We start from the raw sequence: 16,558 nt of genomic DNA, 5'->3' as shown, positions 1-16,558 counted from the left end.
AACCCAACACATCCAAAGACCAAACTCATCTTGCTTTTCCATCCTCCTCTCAAATACCTACTTCTCCTTTTGCATTCCTACCTTAGTAGCTGCATCACCACTAAATCTTCAAGTTCTCAAATCTTTTCTTTACTTCACCCTCTAAGCTTCAGCAATCCTCTCATAAAATCTCTCAATTTTATCTACTCTTTTCCTGCTGCAATTGTCAGTAGACCCTCAACAAGTCTGCTTCAATTACTACTTCAACAGGCTTACTCTTTCCTCTCTGTTTCCATTCTCAGTCCCTCAAATCACACCCCACATTTCAAGTAATCTGTCAATTATTAATTTAAATGTGTTATTTTGCTTAATACCCTTCAAAGGCTCTCAGCTGCCTACAGACTCAAGTTCAAACTCCTTAGTGTTCATGGGTTGGTTCTTGCCTATCTAGCTCTACAATAATCTTATCTCCTAATGTTCCCCTATCGAATTATTCATAGTTCCCTGGAAACATGCCTTCATACCTCTGGATCTGCTACGTCCTTCACATTTTGCTTGGCATACCCATTCCTTTCCACCTGGCCAACTTCAAGGCATCCTCCTCAGAGAGCTATGTTGATTTCCCAGAGTTAATTACTCAATCTCAGAATTTTCTTTCCACAAAAAAAAATTTAAAGACAATTGTCATTCAAAAAGAACCTTGATCTGAATGGTTTGGTTAATTAAAAAAAAAAAAAAAGAGAAATAACTGGGGTAAAATATGAGTGCACATTCCAGAAAATACAAGTGCAATTCAAGCTTATGTGTAGCATGAAAACTCATTACGGGTAAACAAGAAATGGGTGAAAAATTGTAATTTATTGAAACTCAACTCAAAAAATATAAGATGCTGTAGTGTACAATATATTACACAAAGCACCCTCAGGTGCACATTCAAGTCAAGTAAGAACTCCATATCCCTTTCCCTAGCCCTCCCACCCTGGGATCTTAGTATTTGTTCCATATACAATCATGCACACTTAATTTGAAAAAGGAAGCCCCAGTATATTTTGATGTATTAATTAGCACCAAACAAGAGTACAGTTCCATTTCTTTTTTTAATAAACAAAAAAACCAATCAATAAACCAACTGGAGAGCTAATGGACTCAGCCAATACTGCTGACATAGATATTATACATTCATGTAAATACACAGCCTATTCTACCCTAAACAACGGTGTGGCTGGTTCTCAGCCTTTGTTCGAGTTGGCAACTGTCCCAATGTTGCAGTGTTGGAGCCAGTCTGTTTCTAAAACAAAATTGTTATTTAGGAACTTCCTACACAAAGTTCATCTGTCTTTTTTGTTGGAAACAAATCTAAAATTGGTGTGGAAAACTTAGATCTTTCAAGGACAACAACTGGCCGAAGATAATGAAGTTGTTTTAAGGCAAGTTCTCCACAGTCTGTTAATGCTTTGTCCAATACGACCCTCAGGTTTTCCAAGGAAGGAACTGTTGTTGTCTCAGCTACTATTAAAGGCGGGATTGCAGTCAAGTTCTCATGAATTGCAGAGTCACTGGAAGAATGAGGTATGTCAACTTCAGGGTCATTGTCATTCACCATATTATTTGTCACAACATTCCCTGTCAAGTCATTACTGGGCTGTGAAGAGTTACTTAACATTAAGTGCTCTGAAGTTTCCCAATCATCAAAATCATCATCTTTCTCTTCACTTTCCTGAATAAATTTCAGAAACGAAGATTCAAATCCCATAGGTTTGTAAGTCTTCAAATCAAATGACCTGGGCTGTGAATGCTTCCTAAAGTTCTCTTTTGGGACATTGGCTGGATTTTTTACAGTGTTTTCTTGCCCTGAACTATGCTGCCCAGTTTCTGAGTCTTTGATTCTTGGTAAAGGCAGCTGGAAACTTGTGAAATAAGTCCCGCTTTCAGTCCCACTGGGATTAGGTATGGAATTTTCTATTTTACAAGGAGGTGGCTGAACTATATTACATTGTTCCAAAGAAGTGGTTTCTGAACCATGGTTACATTTCAAAGTTCCTCTGTAGAGCAGGGTATCTGCATCAAATACTGGGTTACTTTCTGTACACCCATTCTGACCTCCATCCCTTCCACCTGGATGAGGGGAATCAGTGTTCTGGACAGGTGCACTGCTGTTACCTATGGAATGGCTGTGCTTTGTGTGCTCTGATTCACAGCTTCCATTTTCTTCTTGCTTTATACAGGGCTCCACTTCAGAAGGGGGCTCCTCTTTAATTTTGGTACCATACTTAACACAAACAACAAGGTTTTCCATCTGTTGCGCTAAATAGGCACTACTCATCTGATGGGTACGTTTGTAATGCCTCACTATGCTGCTCTCCAACTTCACCACAGATAAGCATCCTTGAACCATGCAGGGGTACTGTGTGTGCTCAGACTGCTCCATGCACATATGGAGGGCTTCAGCTCTTGTTTTAAAACTAATTGGAGCTTTCTTGTCTTTGATTAAGCCACACTTTTTAGCCTTAGTACTAAACGATCTTCTGGTATTCTGATGTTCATTCCCCTCAGTGTGAGTAGTTTCACATATCTTTTCACTTCTTAGTAGCCTTTCATTTGCTACTTTCTGACTTCTAAATAGATCATCATAATAGTCCTTATGTCGGTAATATACATGTTGAGAGTAATTACTGCGATGGGTGAAAATCTGGCCACAGCCGTTAAGATCACAATGAATTTCATAATCTGAATGTATTTCTCCTTCAATATTATGTTGTTCCATCAAGTGGTGCTTCAACTTACTGAATGTATAAAAAACAGCTGGGCACTGAGGCTGGTTACAGGAAAATCTTGCTGCAGATTCAGCTTCAGAAAGCACCTTAGGCTCTTCAATATGGTCTAGGTTATGAGAGTCACTACAGTGCTTAGCAAGAGCTTTGGAACACAGGAAGCGTTTATTACATTCCTTATATTTGCAAGCAAATATCTTTTTACATTTCACGAGTTCCCTTTTGGTTCTTGCTTTGTCTTTCTCTAAACATAATTGTTCTTTGTTGTACTGATGTACAGTTCTATAATGGCGAATCAAGCCTTTTAGATTGGTAAATGAGGAATTGCAAGTTTTATGAATACAGTGGAATGGTTTGTGGTATTTATTTAAAATGTAGCACAGATTTCCTTTAGCAACAGTTCTCCTGCTTCCTCTCCCCTCTCTTCCTTCTCGTTCTTCTCTATGGCTACCTACTGGTGATGAAATATCAGATGTTTTACTTTCCGTTTCTTCACAAGATGACTCTAAGTCTGTTTCTGAACTGCATTCATCTTTTTTAGAATGGCAGTGTGGCTTCTCAGGGTTGCTGTTGGGATCACCTCCAAGGTCTGCAGAACAATCTCCTTTCAACCTGTCTACTGAGCATGGGCCTTCATGATCACATTTTTCACTATCCAAGAGTTTGTGAGTTATTCTGTCACTGCCAATTTGGTGTTTATTTTTATAATGAATCCTAAGGTGCGTTTTTCTTGTAAATGACCTTTGGCAAATATGACACTGGAATGGGGAATATCGATGTTGAAACATAGTTAGTTGAAGGACTTTTTCTTTTGAGTAATTATGCTTCTTAAGATAATGTGTTAACAAAGCCTCTCTGGTCACAAATTCATATTTGCATCCTTGAAGCTCACAGAAAAAAGGCTTAGCTGCCAACTGTGCAAGGTACTGACTTGGCACATTTTCATTTTGATTCTGGAAATTAAGGTCTGAGATAGATGAAACAGACTGAAGGGACTTAGCACCACTGGATGGGTACCCCTGCCACGACCCTGAGAAAGATCCATGTGTTATTGAGTTTTTTAAGCTTAAATGTTTCAAGCGTAATAGAAGTTCCAACATGGTATCCTCTGTACACGGTCTTTTAGAAGCACAAATGGAGGCTTCGGAGGAATAACCTTGATGTTCTCTTTTACATTTAGTATGAATGTTATTATGATCGAGGCCTTCATCTGGGGAGTCACTGCTTGTATCTGAACTGGGTTTATGTTCTGCATCAAACTTCTCAGTTGTTTGGTTATGTTCATTACCCAAACAGGGAAAGAGATCTTTTGTCTTTATCATCTTGGGTTTGAAATGGTATGGGTGAACCTTTCGTAGATGCTTCTGCATCCCTCTTGCATTTTTGTATGTGGAACCACAGCCATCAAAACCACAGGTAAACTTATTCCCATCAAAACAAATTGCCACATTGGAACACTTTTCTTTTAAACTGGAGGGCACAAAGACTTTTTCATGGGACAATAATATATCCTGCATGCTTTCAGAATGATCCAGTGTGTCAATTAGCTCTTCATTCACTGAAGCTGAAGAGCTCTGACTTAACTGATCACTAGAATTACTGTCACTGTTTTCTTTCAGATTTTCTGGAGTTTCTGTATCTATCTGAGAAGTAGCTGATCCTGCACAGAAAAGAAGATCCTCAGGTAAATGCGATTTATCAGTTTGGTTAAGCAGGTGGGGTTGATCAATACAATCTTGCTTTTCACCTGTTGCAGGCTCCTCAGGGTTTATTGATTTCTTCGTGTCTCCATTAGAGCTTTCAACATTATGCATTGAGAGGTGATTCTGGTACTCAATTTTGGAATAATAGAACTTTTTACAACCAACAAAGTTGCACGTGTAAGACGCATCCCTAAAGTGTTGTGCTTCATGGTGGTACAGTTGTCCCAAATCACTAAAAACAATATTACAACCATTTAATTCACATTTATAACGCAGATCATCATGTTTTTGTTTATGGTTAAGTAGTTCATTCACTGATCCAAACCTGGCATAGCAATCTATAGATACACACATATAAGGCTGAGGACCACAATGCACTTGTTCATGCTCCCGCAGGTGGAAAGCAGACATGAAATGCCGTCGACAGTAAGTACACTTCTCTCTTCTGTTTTTCATATCCAAGTAATGCTTGGCATTTTCATCGTTATTTTGGTGTTCAGCTTTAAGATGCACGCTTAAATATTTAAACTGCTTGAACACACGGGAACAGTCTGTGCCAGGACATGGGTACAAATCTCTGTCTTGCAGGTGGCAATCTTCTAATTTGCTGAATGTGACATATTCATGAGACTCTCCTTTGGCTTGTTCATTCAACAACTGATTCTGCTCCAGGGTTCCAGAGGGGCTCTTGGGACAAATACCCTTTTGAGAGCCTTTCAATAGTAATTTCTTTCTGGAGCGGTCCCTTCTGCTTGGTGGCATTTTAACATGTTCCATCACATGAGGAACAAATATTTCTTTTCTCTTGAATTTTTTAACACAAACTGGACAGGTGTAAATTCCATCTTCCATATGCATCTTAGAATGATGAAGAATCCGGGCCTCTATACATTCTCGCTTACATAACAAACAGAAGAATTTATACTGAAGCCACCTCTGGTATCTTTCAGAAGAACCAATGGGTTTTTTGTCTCTTTTCTCCTTATGCTGATCTGTCAAATTTCTTCTATATTGTTTATCATCTTTACTCTCCTCATAGTCACTGAGAAATGACTCTAAAACATCTGTGTCATTAATAGACATTTCATAGCCACTTAGATCGTCATCAGAATCTGAGGCTTCTTGTCCTAGGAGTTGGTGGCAGTGTCGCTTTAAAGTTTTCCAGTCCCAGAATTCAGGATCAAAAGGCCAGTGGGCTTTTAAAGCTAGTAAAAGCTCACATCGGAGAGAATTCGGAACTGGTGCATTTTCTTCATCAAATTTTTGATCTGGTTGCACATATAGTTCTTCTAACATATTAAATCCATCCAAACTGGGTTCAATTAAGAATTCTGTAAGCTGACAGGCTCGTCTAACTTCTAAATCTTCTGGTAAAAGACAAGCAATTGTTTTACAAACTGATGCCTTCATTTCCTCATCCTCACTTGATCTGAGTTGAAGAGCTCTGACACACAGTAAAATTGACACCCTGAGACCAGCATCTTGTGCCTGTAAGAAAAAGAGGGAAGAAAAAGTTATTATCTTTTTCCCCCACAGACAGAAAAAGGAATAGTAGGGATTGCATGACTTTCATTGATAAAGACAGTTTCATTGAAAAGATAGTTTAGCTCTTAAAATCTTCAGAGTTCTTAAAATTTACCTCAAATCTTTCTTCCTGCAAGTTACATTTAGATCCTTCTTGTCTCAACATGCAAATAGTTGCATTAGATGCCACAAGCATGAACAACAATGTACATTTATTGAATATCCAACTTTACCAGGCACTGTATATTGAAACAGTCACTAACTCTCAAGGAATTTAACTATGTGCCAAATGTATAAACAATAAATGCATAAGAATTCAAAGGAACTCAGGATTTAAAAAAAAAAAAAAAAGGGTAACCCAAGGATTGAAAAAAAGAATGACCTTAATCTGGGTAGGAAAGACAGGACTTAAATAAATGAGAGCAAAAGGCAACACATGTATAGAAGTGAGTCTAGGATTGAATTCAATTTAATAAACTCATAGGTCATGAATACGTGGGTGTTTTGAAACCCAAAGGCTAAAATTAATGATCCTCCCCATTTCTTCCTAAAAGAATTAGTACTTTATAGTCACAGGTGTACCTAATCTCAGGTTGCCATGCTGGCAAAAAAAAAAAAAAATTTTTTTTTATAGAAAATCTCTACAGCAGAGGGTTCTCAGAAATTAGTCAACAATCAGGAGGACTGGGTTATGTGTGATAAAAGGTTAAAGCAGGCAAGATGGCTCTTTTATGCAAGAAGCTGAGATGGAATGTGAATATGAGCAGAGAAAAGCAGGATTATATAGCAGAGTAGTTTAAAGTGCAGAGGTGAAGATAACAGGGTCTGCAGGAGACTGGCTGCTTTCTACCCCAGCTTCAACATACGGACAAGTTCTTAACTCATTCAAGCCTAAGTTTCCTCATGTGTAAAATGGCAATAGGAACAGTATTTTCTTCTTAAGGCGAAATAAGAATACAAAGTAATTACTACAATGTTGGCACATAGTAAATATTCAACAGAATACTGTGTAAAATAACTGAGAGTAAATTCCACTGTCCAAATCAGTAAACAATGTGTCAAGCAATTATTCTGTGTGTTTGGCATCATTCTAAACGCTGGGAGCAAAAAGAAATAACTGCCAACATTGTACAGAGCCCTTACTATATCACTTTTCATTTTATGCATTAAGAACCCAAGGCTCAGAAATTAAGTTGCCCAATGTTACCAGCTAGTGTACAGAGGAGCAAGGATTTGAACTTAGAGAAATCTATTCACAGAGCCTGAGTTCTTAACCACTCTATAACCTATACTGATTCCAAAACTTAACTGACTTGGCAATATCCCATGCACCCTTGATACAATATGCCAAGCCACTCTAGCTCCCTGTGCCTGGTGCAAAATCCACTAATTTATTCATGTCCACCAGTTTCTTCAAAATTCAGCTCCATATTCCATACTCTCATTCTAATTTATTCACCACTCCTATAGCCAGTAATTTCATAGCACGCCTGTTCAGAATGTACGATATTTCCCGTTATGGTTCTATGAAAAGTGTTCTTAGTGATTCTATGAATTTTACCACTTCAACCAGATTAGACTGTTTAAGAAAGAAGAGACGTTCTTTGCTATCTACCTCACAGTCTTCCAAAAGGAATTAAATAATAAAAACTGTGACAAACCTGTGAATTATTTTAACTTACCTCTCTCCAAGTCCTCTGTGCTCTCATTTACAAACAGAAGTCTTACATCACCTTATTAAGTCAAGAAACTTATCTTAGTCTTGGCTCTACTATGAACTTGGTGTATGATGCTGACAAATCACACACCTCTAATTTTCAGATTCTTTACTACTAAGGCAAAGGTATTCAAGACGATCCCGGTTCTTACACCTTCCACCTCAAAATATAACCATGTTTACATTTATTCTGTCATACTATTTTTAAAGTCTTGGGAGATACCAAGGATTCACAAAAGTCACCTCTTCCATTTATGACTTTCTCAAGTTACAGAATCAGAGTTTAATAACTATAAGCACCTTTAAGAGATGATCTGGTTTAATAACTTCATTTATAGGAAAATGAAAACCAGAAAATAAAGAAGTACTATTACAAGGCCCTCTCCATCAAACGCTGTTGCCTTCAGCTTCTGCAAGAGTCCTAATGCCCACACAAGTTCTTCAGCATCGTTAACCTTTTCTGTCCCAAGGTCTATGTGACTGGCTGCTAGCTGTCTTCCAATATTCCTTCCCCTCTTCCACAGACACCTGATTTTTACCTGGCTGCACAGTCACTTGAATAACGAACATACTCTCTAGCCTCTCTTGCAGCTTGATGTGTGACCACATGTATGAGTTCTAGCTCACAGAATGTAAAGTGTTCAGAGTATCTCTAAAATGTGTGTGTGCACATTTTGGGATGAGTGGGGAAGAGGTGTGGCATAGCGTGGTTTTCCCCTCTTTCCCTTTTTCTTCCTGCTATATGGAATAGAGACATATAGCTGGGATTGTAACAGGTCTTAGATCATAAGATGGAAGTACGTGTTGATGGCAGATAAAAGAGACTGGAAAACCTGATAAGTACAGCATTGGGCAAATCTACTGCAAAAGACCTCTTTAAAGTGTCAAAAAGCAAGGATGTCACTTTAAGGACTAAGGTGTGCCTAACTCAAGCCATGGTATTTTCAATTGCCTCATATGCATGAGAAAGCTGGACAATGAATGAGGAAAATGGAATGCCTTTGAATTATGGTGTGGGTGAAGAATATTAAATACACCATGATTTGCCCGGAGAATGAACAGATCTGTCCTGGAAGAAGTACAGCCAGAATGCTCCTTAGAAGCAAGCATGGCGAGACTTCATCTCATGGACTTTGGACATGTTATCAGGAGGGGCCAGTCCCTGGAGAAGGACATCATGCTTGGTAAAGTAGAAGAGGTCACAGAAAAGGAGGAAGACCATCAATGGAGATAGACTGACACAGTGGCTATAACAATGGGCTCAAACATAGCAACGCTTATGAGGATGGCACAGGATCGGCCAGTGTTTGGTTCTGTTGTACACAGGGTTGCTATGAGTCAGAACTGACTCAACTGCACCTAACAAAAAAAAAAAAAACAAAAAACAAGGGGGCTGATAAACCAACTCTGGACTGTCTACCTGGACTATTTAGCTACACAAGAGAGAGAGAAAACCTTCTATTTTCTTTAAGCCACTTCTATCGTAGGATATCTAATTCACAGCAGGACCAGATCCTAACTGATACAGGCTAGATCATCTCTCTCTCTTAAAAAAGCAGGAGGTGAGTCTCAACTTGAAAGAGATTCTGCACTCACCCCACTCCTCCCTTCCCCCTACCAGTGCTATCTCTTCTACTCTTCAGATCAAATATCATAAATAAGGATTATAGTAGAAAGTGCCCTAGACCAGGACTCAAGGGAGATGGGTTCTGATTCTACAGATAGACAGAAACTTCCTTGGCTGGTTTGAGAAGCCCATTTTGCCTAGTTCTTTAGCAGCTTTTCCATTTTCTCTGGTTCCTGTGGTAGGCAGAAATCTAAGATGACCACCAATGACCATTGCCCTTATCTAATCTCCTGAAACCCACAAATATGATGAGATATCACTTCTGTGATTATGTTACATTATATGGCAAAAGAGATTCTGCTAATGTAATTAAGGACCCAAATCACTTGATTTTAAGATAGGTAGATTACCCAGGTTGGTCGGACCTCATCACACAAACCCTTTAAATCTGGGTTTAGAGGTCAGAGATGGAGGAAGTCACATTCAAAACACAAGAAGGATTCGTTGTACCTTTGCTGGTTTGAAAACGGACACAAACAATGAGGGTGGCTTCCAGGAGCTCATGCCAGATCATAGCTGACGGCGAAGAGGAAAACAGGGACCTTAGTCTTACAAGGAACTAAAATCTGTCAGCAGTAAGAATGAGCTTGGAAGCAGACATTCCCCCAGAGCCTCCACAAAAGAACTCAGCTCAGCTGACACCTTGATTTCAGCCTGGTAAGATCCTGAGCAGAGAACTCAGCCATGCTGTGCTGGACTTCTAACCTGCAGAACCTTTTAAACGCCAGTTGTAAAACCATTTTTTAAAACAAGGCAGGTTTTTTAAGTATTTGAGTATGTCCTTTCTGAGACAGGAGACAAATTCATTCCTGATGATTAGAAACAATTATCACTCAATTTCTTTAACCATCAGTTTGTTTCTGATAACTGTTTTACCCTCTCTTATCTTCACTGGAAGCTAAGTCAGCAGATTTCAAATAAAGTATAGGATATGGAACATTCCATTAAAGGCAGGGGTAGAGGTAATCGAAGATACAACCATGCCTTAATGTTAATATAAACAACCCTTGGATGTTGTCACAGAAGTAGCCCATGAAATCCAACCATGAGCCATGACAGATATGAGTGTATAAAAAGCACAGTAATGAGCAGATACTAAAAGCAAAACAAAAACAGCATAGCGTTAAGAATCATCCCAAACTCCTAGGCTGGTAGTCTTAACATATATCCACAGAGCTGAATTCAAAGAACAAGGTTTTATATATGGGCACTTACTCACTTCCGAAAAATATTTAAATTGTTTCCTATTTGTTTGTAGAGAAGTTTAAAATTTGTGTACAGCTGATTCTAGAACTATTTTATTACTCCAAAACCTAGAAAATGCACCACTTCGCCCCCAAGAGGCTGAAAAATACAATTATTATTTTTCCCATTTATAATCACTGTTATTTTTTAAATAAACATGCCTATATGAAATATTGAACACTGCTCCAGGAATAGTAAATATAGAGGATTGAGGTCCCAGCCAAAAAACATACGCTCTCTTCCCTTACCCTTCGTCCCAGGGGAGATGGTCTGTCACTTCAATAGCTACTACCCATTCAGAAAAATCATGGATTCCCAGGAAGTCAACCTTCAGAAACAGCTAAATATGTCTGACTCCATCATCTTATTAAACTCCACTATTTCTTATTTTCCTTTACCTATAAAGGAGTTGCCTAGGAAGTTATCTCCCCAGCCACAATCAGCATAAAAGTATAAATTACTCACTTCAGTTTGTATAACCCTAATCAGGCAAAATAAATGCTGCTGTGTTTTGGCTATGACACCAAACTGACGACAGCGCTCCAAAAAAGTGTCTAAAGAAGGGTCGATTCTTCTTTGCAGTTTACTCCAAAAGAGAGTCAGTTCCCTATAAGAAGAAAGATGATGGTAGAACATTTAAAGCAACCAGTATCTGCTTTTATCCCCTCATCCCTTCCCACCCGCCCCCCTTTTTTTTTTTTTTGGTTTGTAAAAACAAGTTGACAACAGAGTAAATAAACACTGAAAGAAAAAAGGCTGTTTATACTCATTATTGCTCGCTCTCAGACTGGTAAATTTGTTAAGAATCCTTCCTCACTGAGATCTCCTGTAATTCTTTTTGTCTGGGGAAAAACAAAAACAGCAGAAGACTACTTCCTCTACGCTTTTTTTTTTTTTTTAATATTCTTTACCTTAGAGTCCACCTTGTTCCTGAAAGGTTTTATACTCTCTTTACATTGGTAATTATACTCACTGAATTGAAACCCTATCCTAGTGGGCAGGGGTCATCAGACGTTACTATACTGTCAACAAAATATGTAAAACTAGTAACTATTCTAATGGTACACTTCTCTCTGTTGATCTTTTGGGCTATCTCCAGCTCTGAAACATCATGATTCTACTCAGGCCTCTATTTTGGAAAGTTTAAATATTACTAATAAAAATAAGTAAAACAACATTCTTGGAAATGGCTAAAATACAGAAATTCCACAAATGCTCATTACGGAAACAAAGAAAAGCTTGAAAATAATAAGCTAAATAAAAATATTTAATGGGTGAGAAAAAAAACACTCAAGTAAAAGTGCTAGAAACTTGAAAATGCCAAGGGTAGAAAAGCAAAATTACTAACATAATGTGAATGCAAGGAAAGCTACTACCAAAACTGAAGAGAATGCTATCACTTTAAAAAAAAAAAAAACAAACAACTTTTTTGTACAGCTTCAATGGATACTGTGTATTTATGGAAAGAATTACATAAAAAATAACATTTTCACAAGCCAATTTTGGAACACTGATATCCTTTATTTTAACATAGCAGAGTATTCCAGGAAGCACAAATCCAAAGCTCAAGAAATGAAAACGCCTCTTTTTTTATAATAGATTGAAAATAACATATTTAACAATTTATTTTCTTGTATTTTTAAAAAAGTAACTGGGCTCTCATAAGGGGGTATACAAAACTTTCTTCAAGGCTGAAGTGACTATATAATGTCTCAAGAGGTATACGATTAAAGTTTATATTAGATGCCAAATTTGAGCTGTAACAAATTAAATTAACTTAAAATGACTTCAAATCCTTGTCTTTGGTGGCTAGCGCTGCCTTCCTAGCCAGAAGAAGTGAAAATTGAGATAGGCCATGTTTTCAAATTAGCCAAGAGCCAGGTAAGTAATTGGGATGTCTATTTTAAAACTCACAGCATTGCTTTACTCAGATTGAAGCATCTCAGTAGCAGTAACTTTTAAGAGTAGTACAAAATTCTGAAGAACAAAGAAAATTCAGAAGTATCTATGCTCCAACGTAAAAGAGAGGGTATGTTAAAATACAATACACGTATGTGTAGAGACTCTGCCTGACTATAAAGATAAAACAGTAAGCTACCAACTACCTAAAATTCATCAACTAGTCAAAAGTTTAAAGTCAGCAAATCTGACAAAGTGATATATAGCACATTGAGAATTAAGGTCTCTCAAATAATTTTTGAAACAATAAGTAAGAATGTCTAGAGCTTGACTTAGTCCCAATTAAATATTTCAGTGTTCGGTTACCACGGCTCCAAATACGCATGATCAAAAAAGGGCATCTTATGTGTTTTACATTTGCAGAGCACTGCTATAATCCAATGATTTAAAACTACTATTGCCCACCCAAACATACACAAACATATGCCTGAAACCATGACAACCAATATATTACTAGTTAGAACGTCAGTACGTCACTTCAATCATCTATTCAAATCTGAACAACGGCACACTAAAATAACCAACAAATAGTTATTTACAAACTGCTGGATCACACATGGAAACCCTGGTGGCATAGCAGTTAAGAGCTACGGCTGCTAACCAAAAGGTCGGCAGTTCGAATCCACCAGGTGCTCTTTGGAAACCCTATGGGGCAGTTCTGCTCTGTCCTATAGGGTTGCTATGAGTCAGAATGGACTCGACAGTAATGGGTTTTTGGCTTTGGATCACACATGCACTGGGACAAATCCTTCAATTACTCCAATGATGTGATTTTTAGAAACGAATAACCATTACACTGAGAATGCTTCCACTGTGTGGATGCTTCCAGTGTTCAGATGATCTACTGCACCCCTAAACTAGCCAACTGCCTAGATCAAGTCGGCAAATTATACACAAACTGAGAAAATAGGAAAGGAAATTTAGTTCTATTAATAGTAGGGAACATACCTACCTCATCAGGGATGCAGCTCCCAAGCAAGAATTTTAAACTATTCTGTGTTTCCACACAGCAGGAGCGCTGAGGTCCAGTTAACTTAATATGTCATACTGAGATAAAGAATTTAGGCATCTTAGACATGGGGCAAAGAAAACTTTGTGCCATTAAGGAATGACCGTCCCCTAAAGAAGGCTACTACAAATAAAGTAGATTCCCCTGACCTCTTTTTTTCCTACACAATTAAATAAAACAAATAATGATATCCACCTAGTCTTCACTAGGTGCTGGGGATACAATAGTGAATAAGCGAAGATACATGACCTTGGTATGTCACAGTCTAGTGGGAGAGAACAAACATGTAAATACATCTGAAGAAACACAGATGTACAACAGTTCAGAGAAGCTACGGAAAGCAAAGGCCTGCCAAATACTCACTGACCTTAGCGTGTAGTTCAAAGTTCAACTGTCTGATTTTATTTTTAAAGTAGCAGCACCAACTACACATCTATATGTGTATCATTCCACTCAAAATGGTTGCCTTACTACTCACTTAATCACTTACATGGTTATTCTAATTATGTTGCTATTCTAGACATCTATAGGGAACCCATTCCTTCAGCAAGCCTTTGATTTTTGCAGATAGCCAAAAATATTTTGACTCCAACGTTAATGAGTAAGGTAAGCAATATACCCTTTGAAATCAATAACACGGTGATTCCTAAAAAGTAACAGGAAATCTTATTGTGGTTTATAAGTATCTCTGAAGGAAATTTCCAAACAATAAAAAATTGATTTGAGTGATCGTTAAAGAGTTTACATTTTAAATATTATCCCGTGTTGACCACTTTCAAGAATGACACTTTAGTAAATTCTAGCGTATGTGTTTTAAAAAGGTGTGACTACTTTTATCGACATACTGCAACTAGGATTTTTTAAAAAATAATTTTTAATTACGATTTAAAAAAAACCCCAAAAACCTCTTCTCTGAAACACCATGTAAGATTTTTCCCCTAGACAATAAGGATCAAATACCACATCTGGTTACCATCTTAAACAAAAGAGACCTCCAGCACAACAAAAGAACCTACCTTGTTCGAACTGGATTCCTGGGATTCATTTTCCCTGGTAAAACTCATTGTTTTTATTCCACTATTTCTAATGCCAAAATAATATTACTACTACCAAAACAAACAAACAAAAAAGCCTTTGAAAACAATGGAAGGGTAAAACGCTTCCCAAATACTAATATTTTAGATTTTATTTCTCTTTTAATTGCTTGGAAGAAGCTCTACTTTTACCAAAGCATGAAGTGACTAACATCTTTTCCTTTATTCCTTATCACTTCTCGAGAGGCCGGCAAGGGGGGAATCCCAGTTAACCCCTTCCTGCTGCGGGGGAACAGCATTAATCCTAGATCTACGAACATCCTTGGAAGAGCTAAGGGCAGCTGAGTAAAGAAGGGGCACCGTAAGGGGAAGTCGTACCACGAACATTCAAAGACTGTGAGTACATACACTGAAAACTTGTAATCTGCAACACCTTCCATGTATGACTTATTCTTTGCATTGAAAGCCTAGCTGTAAATAGCATCTTTGTTCATTTATAGCCAATGTTCAACTTTCTTTATCAGCTACTACACAAACTAAAAGCATATGAGAAAGTTAATGGGCAAAGAAAGCTAATTTAAATGTAAAAAGAAAAACTGGCATGTTTCTCAAACAATCTGTTTTACTGAGACTAAAGTCTTTAATCTCTAGATCTCTGATGCATGAAAAGATATTTCTTCTACTTGATTCAGCAATCAAAAACCTCACCGCTACTTTAACACAATTTTATTTATACCACCTCTTTTTTGCTTCCCTAACAAAACGCCCACAATGATTATTCAAAAAACTAATTTTAGTCTATGGGGTCGCTATGAGTCAGAACCGACTCAACAGCAATAGGTTATAGGTTTTTTATCCCACTAGCTCTCCTCTCATAGAAGATATAGCTCTGGCATCACGTACTTCGTGGTAGAAGGCTACCATTTGAATTTTGGCCCTGTGCCAAGAAAACAAGAGCAAGGAAGAAAAGCACTGGAATAGGAGTCAAAACCCCTGGGCTCAAATCTCAGCTCTATCACCTTAGCCTTGAGACCCTGGGCAATCACAAGATTTCTCTGAGCTTGCTGATCCTCCGTGTGCTTCATCTGCACAATAAATATCATGAGAATTGCTTAAAATAACTTATAGAACACAAATAAAAATTTTTATATAAAATACTAAGCAAAAAGATATATTATAACATATAAAATGGTAATAGCAATAAAACTACATAAACACACATAGATGCTCCAGAGGGGAAAAAGTACAAACGGCTTTATTAGGTTTTTCAAAAAAAACAAAATGCTCGTTTCCAACTTTAAGCCATCCTTTGGCTCTGAAATATCCAAGGCTTTCTAATGAAGATTATGCAAATCCCGCTCATTCTTTGAATTAAAGCTCAAGTATCACCTCCTCCTGGATACCCGGGTGGAGCAATGGTTAAGCACTTGGCTGTTAACCCTAAGTCAATTCGAATGCACTAGCCACTCTGTGGGAGAAAAGACCTGGCGAGAGTAACCTTATCTGCTGTGATCACTAACCTTTCTGGTAACACAGCGGGCAGTTCTTCGAGGTTTGTCATTAGAATGTGAGGAGAGCCAAACAGAGATTGCACAGACTATTGAAAGGCTGCCTGATTTACTTTGAGAGCCACTGCTCTCCACGTGAGTGTGGCAGAAAACTGAGAATTGAACAATTCTCATTTGTATTTTTCATTTTTTTATGAGTCTTCTCCTTATCAATGGGCAGAGATCAGCTAATTTTGCAATGAAGAGGAAGCTGCACAGATACAACTACTTTCAGAGGAGACAGATGCCTCTCTATTCATGAGTGCCGTTCCCCTAAGCCTTCTCTAGGTAACTTCACAGAGTCTGCCTGCAGAAGAGGACTGAAGGAGGGGCACCAAACTACCCACCCAAGAGAACTTCATTATGGAAGGAGTGCAACTGCTTAGAAGTTCCTGTACTAAAAGGAATTGTTTGAAAGCACCTGGTATAGTTTATTAGTTTCA

General features: G+C 38.0%; 1 protein-coding gene and 1 pseudogene across 2 annotated transcripts in view; one reads left to right on the top strand and one right to left on the bottom strand.

Annotated features, from left to right (window-relative positions):
* Window positions 1–833: 833 nt before the first annotated feature.
* Window positions 834–16,558, bottom strand: part of RLF (RLF zinc finger) — a 92,361-nt gene continuing 76,636 nt past the window's right edge. Inside the window, exons 7-8 of one of the 2 annotated variants that reach the window (XM_049878895.1) lie at window positions 11,032–11,173; window positions 834–5,941 (exon numbers count right to left, since the gene is read on the bottom strand). In XM_049878895.1, the coding sequence (XP_049734852.1) occupies window positions 1,286–5,941; window positions 11,032–11,173 (4,798 nt within the window). In that variant the 3' untranslated portion in view covers window positions 834–1,285. The remainder of the gene's footprint in view (window positions 5,942–11,031; window positions 11,174–16,558) is intronic. The other variant, XM_049878896.1, reaches the window with a different exon arrangement.
* LOC126073193 (apelin receptor early endogenous ligand-like) lies at window positions 14,132–16,392 on the top strand (annotated as a pseudogene).

Source organism: Elephas maximus, chromosome 3, assembly GCF_024166365.1.
Source record: "Elephas maximus indicus isolate mEleMax1 chromosome 3, mEleMax1 primary haplotype, whole genome shotgun sequence".
NCBI lineage: Eukaryota > Metazoa > Chordata > Mammalia > Proboscidea > Elephantidae > Elephas > Elephas maximus.
Note: the sequence above shows the minus strand (reverse complement) of the source record. Positions and strands in the feature narration are given on the sequence as shown.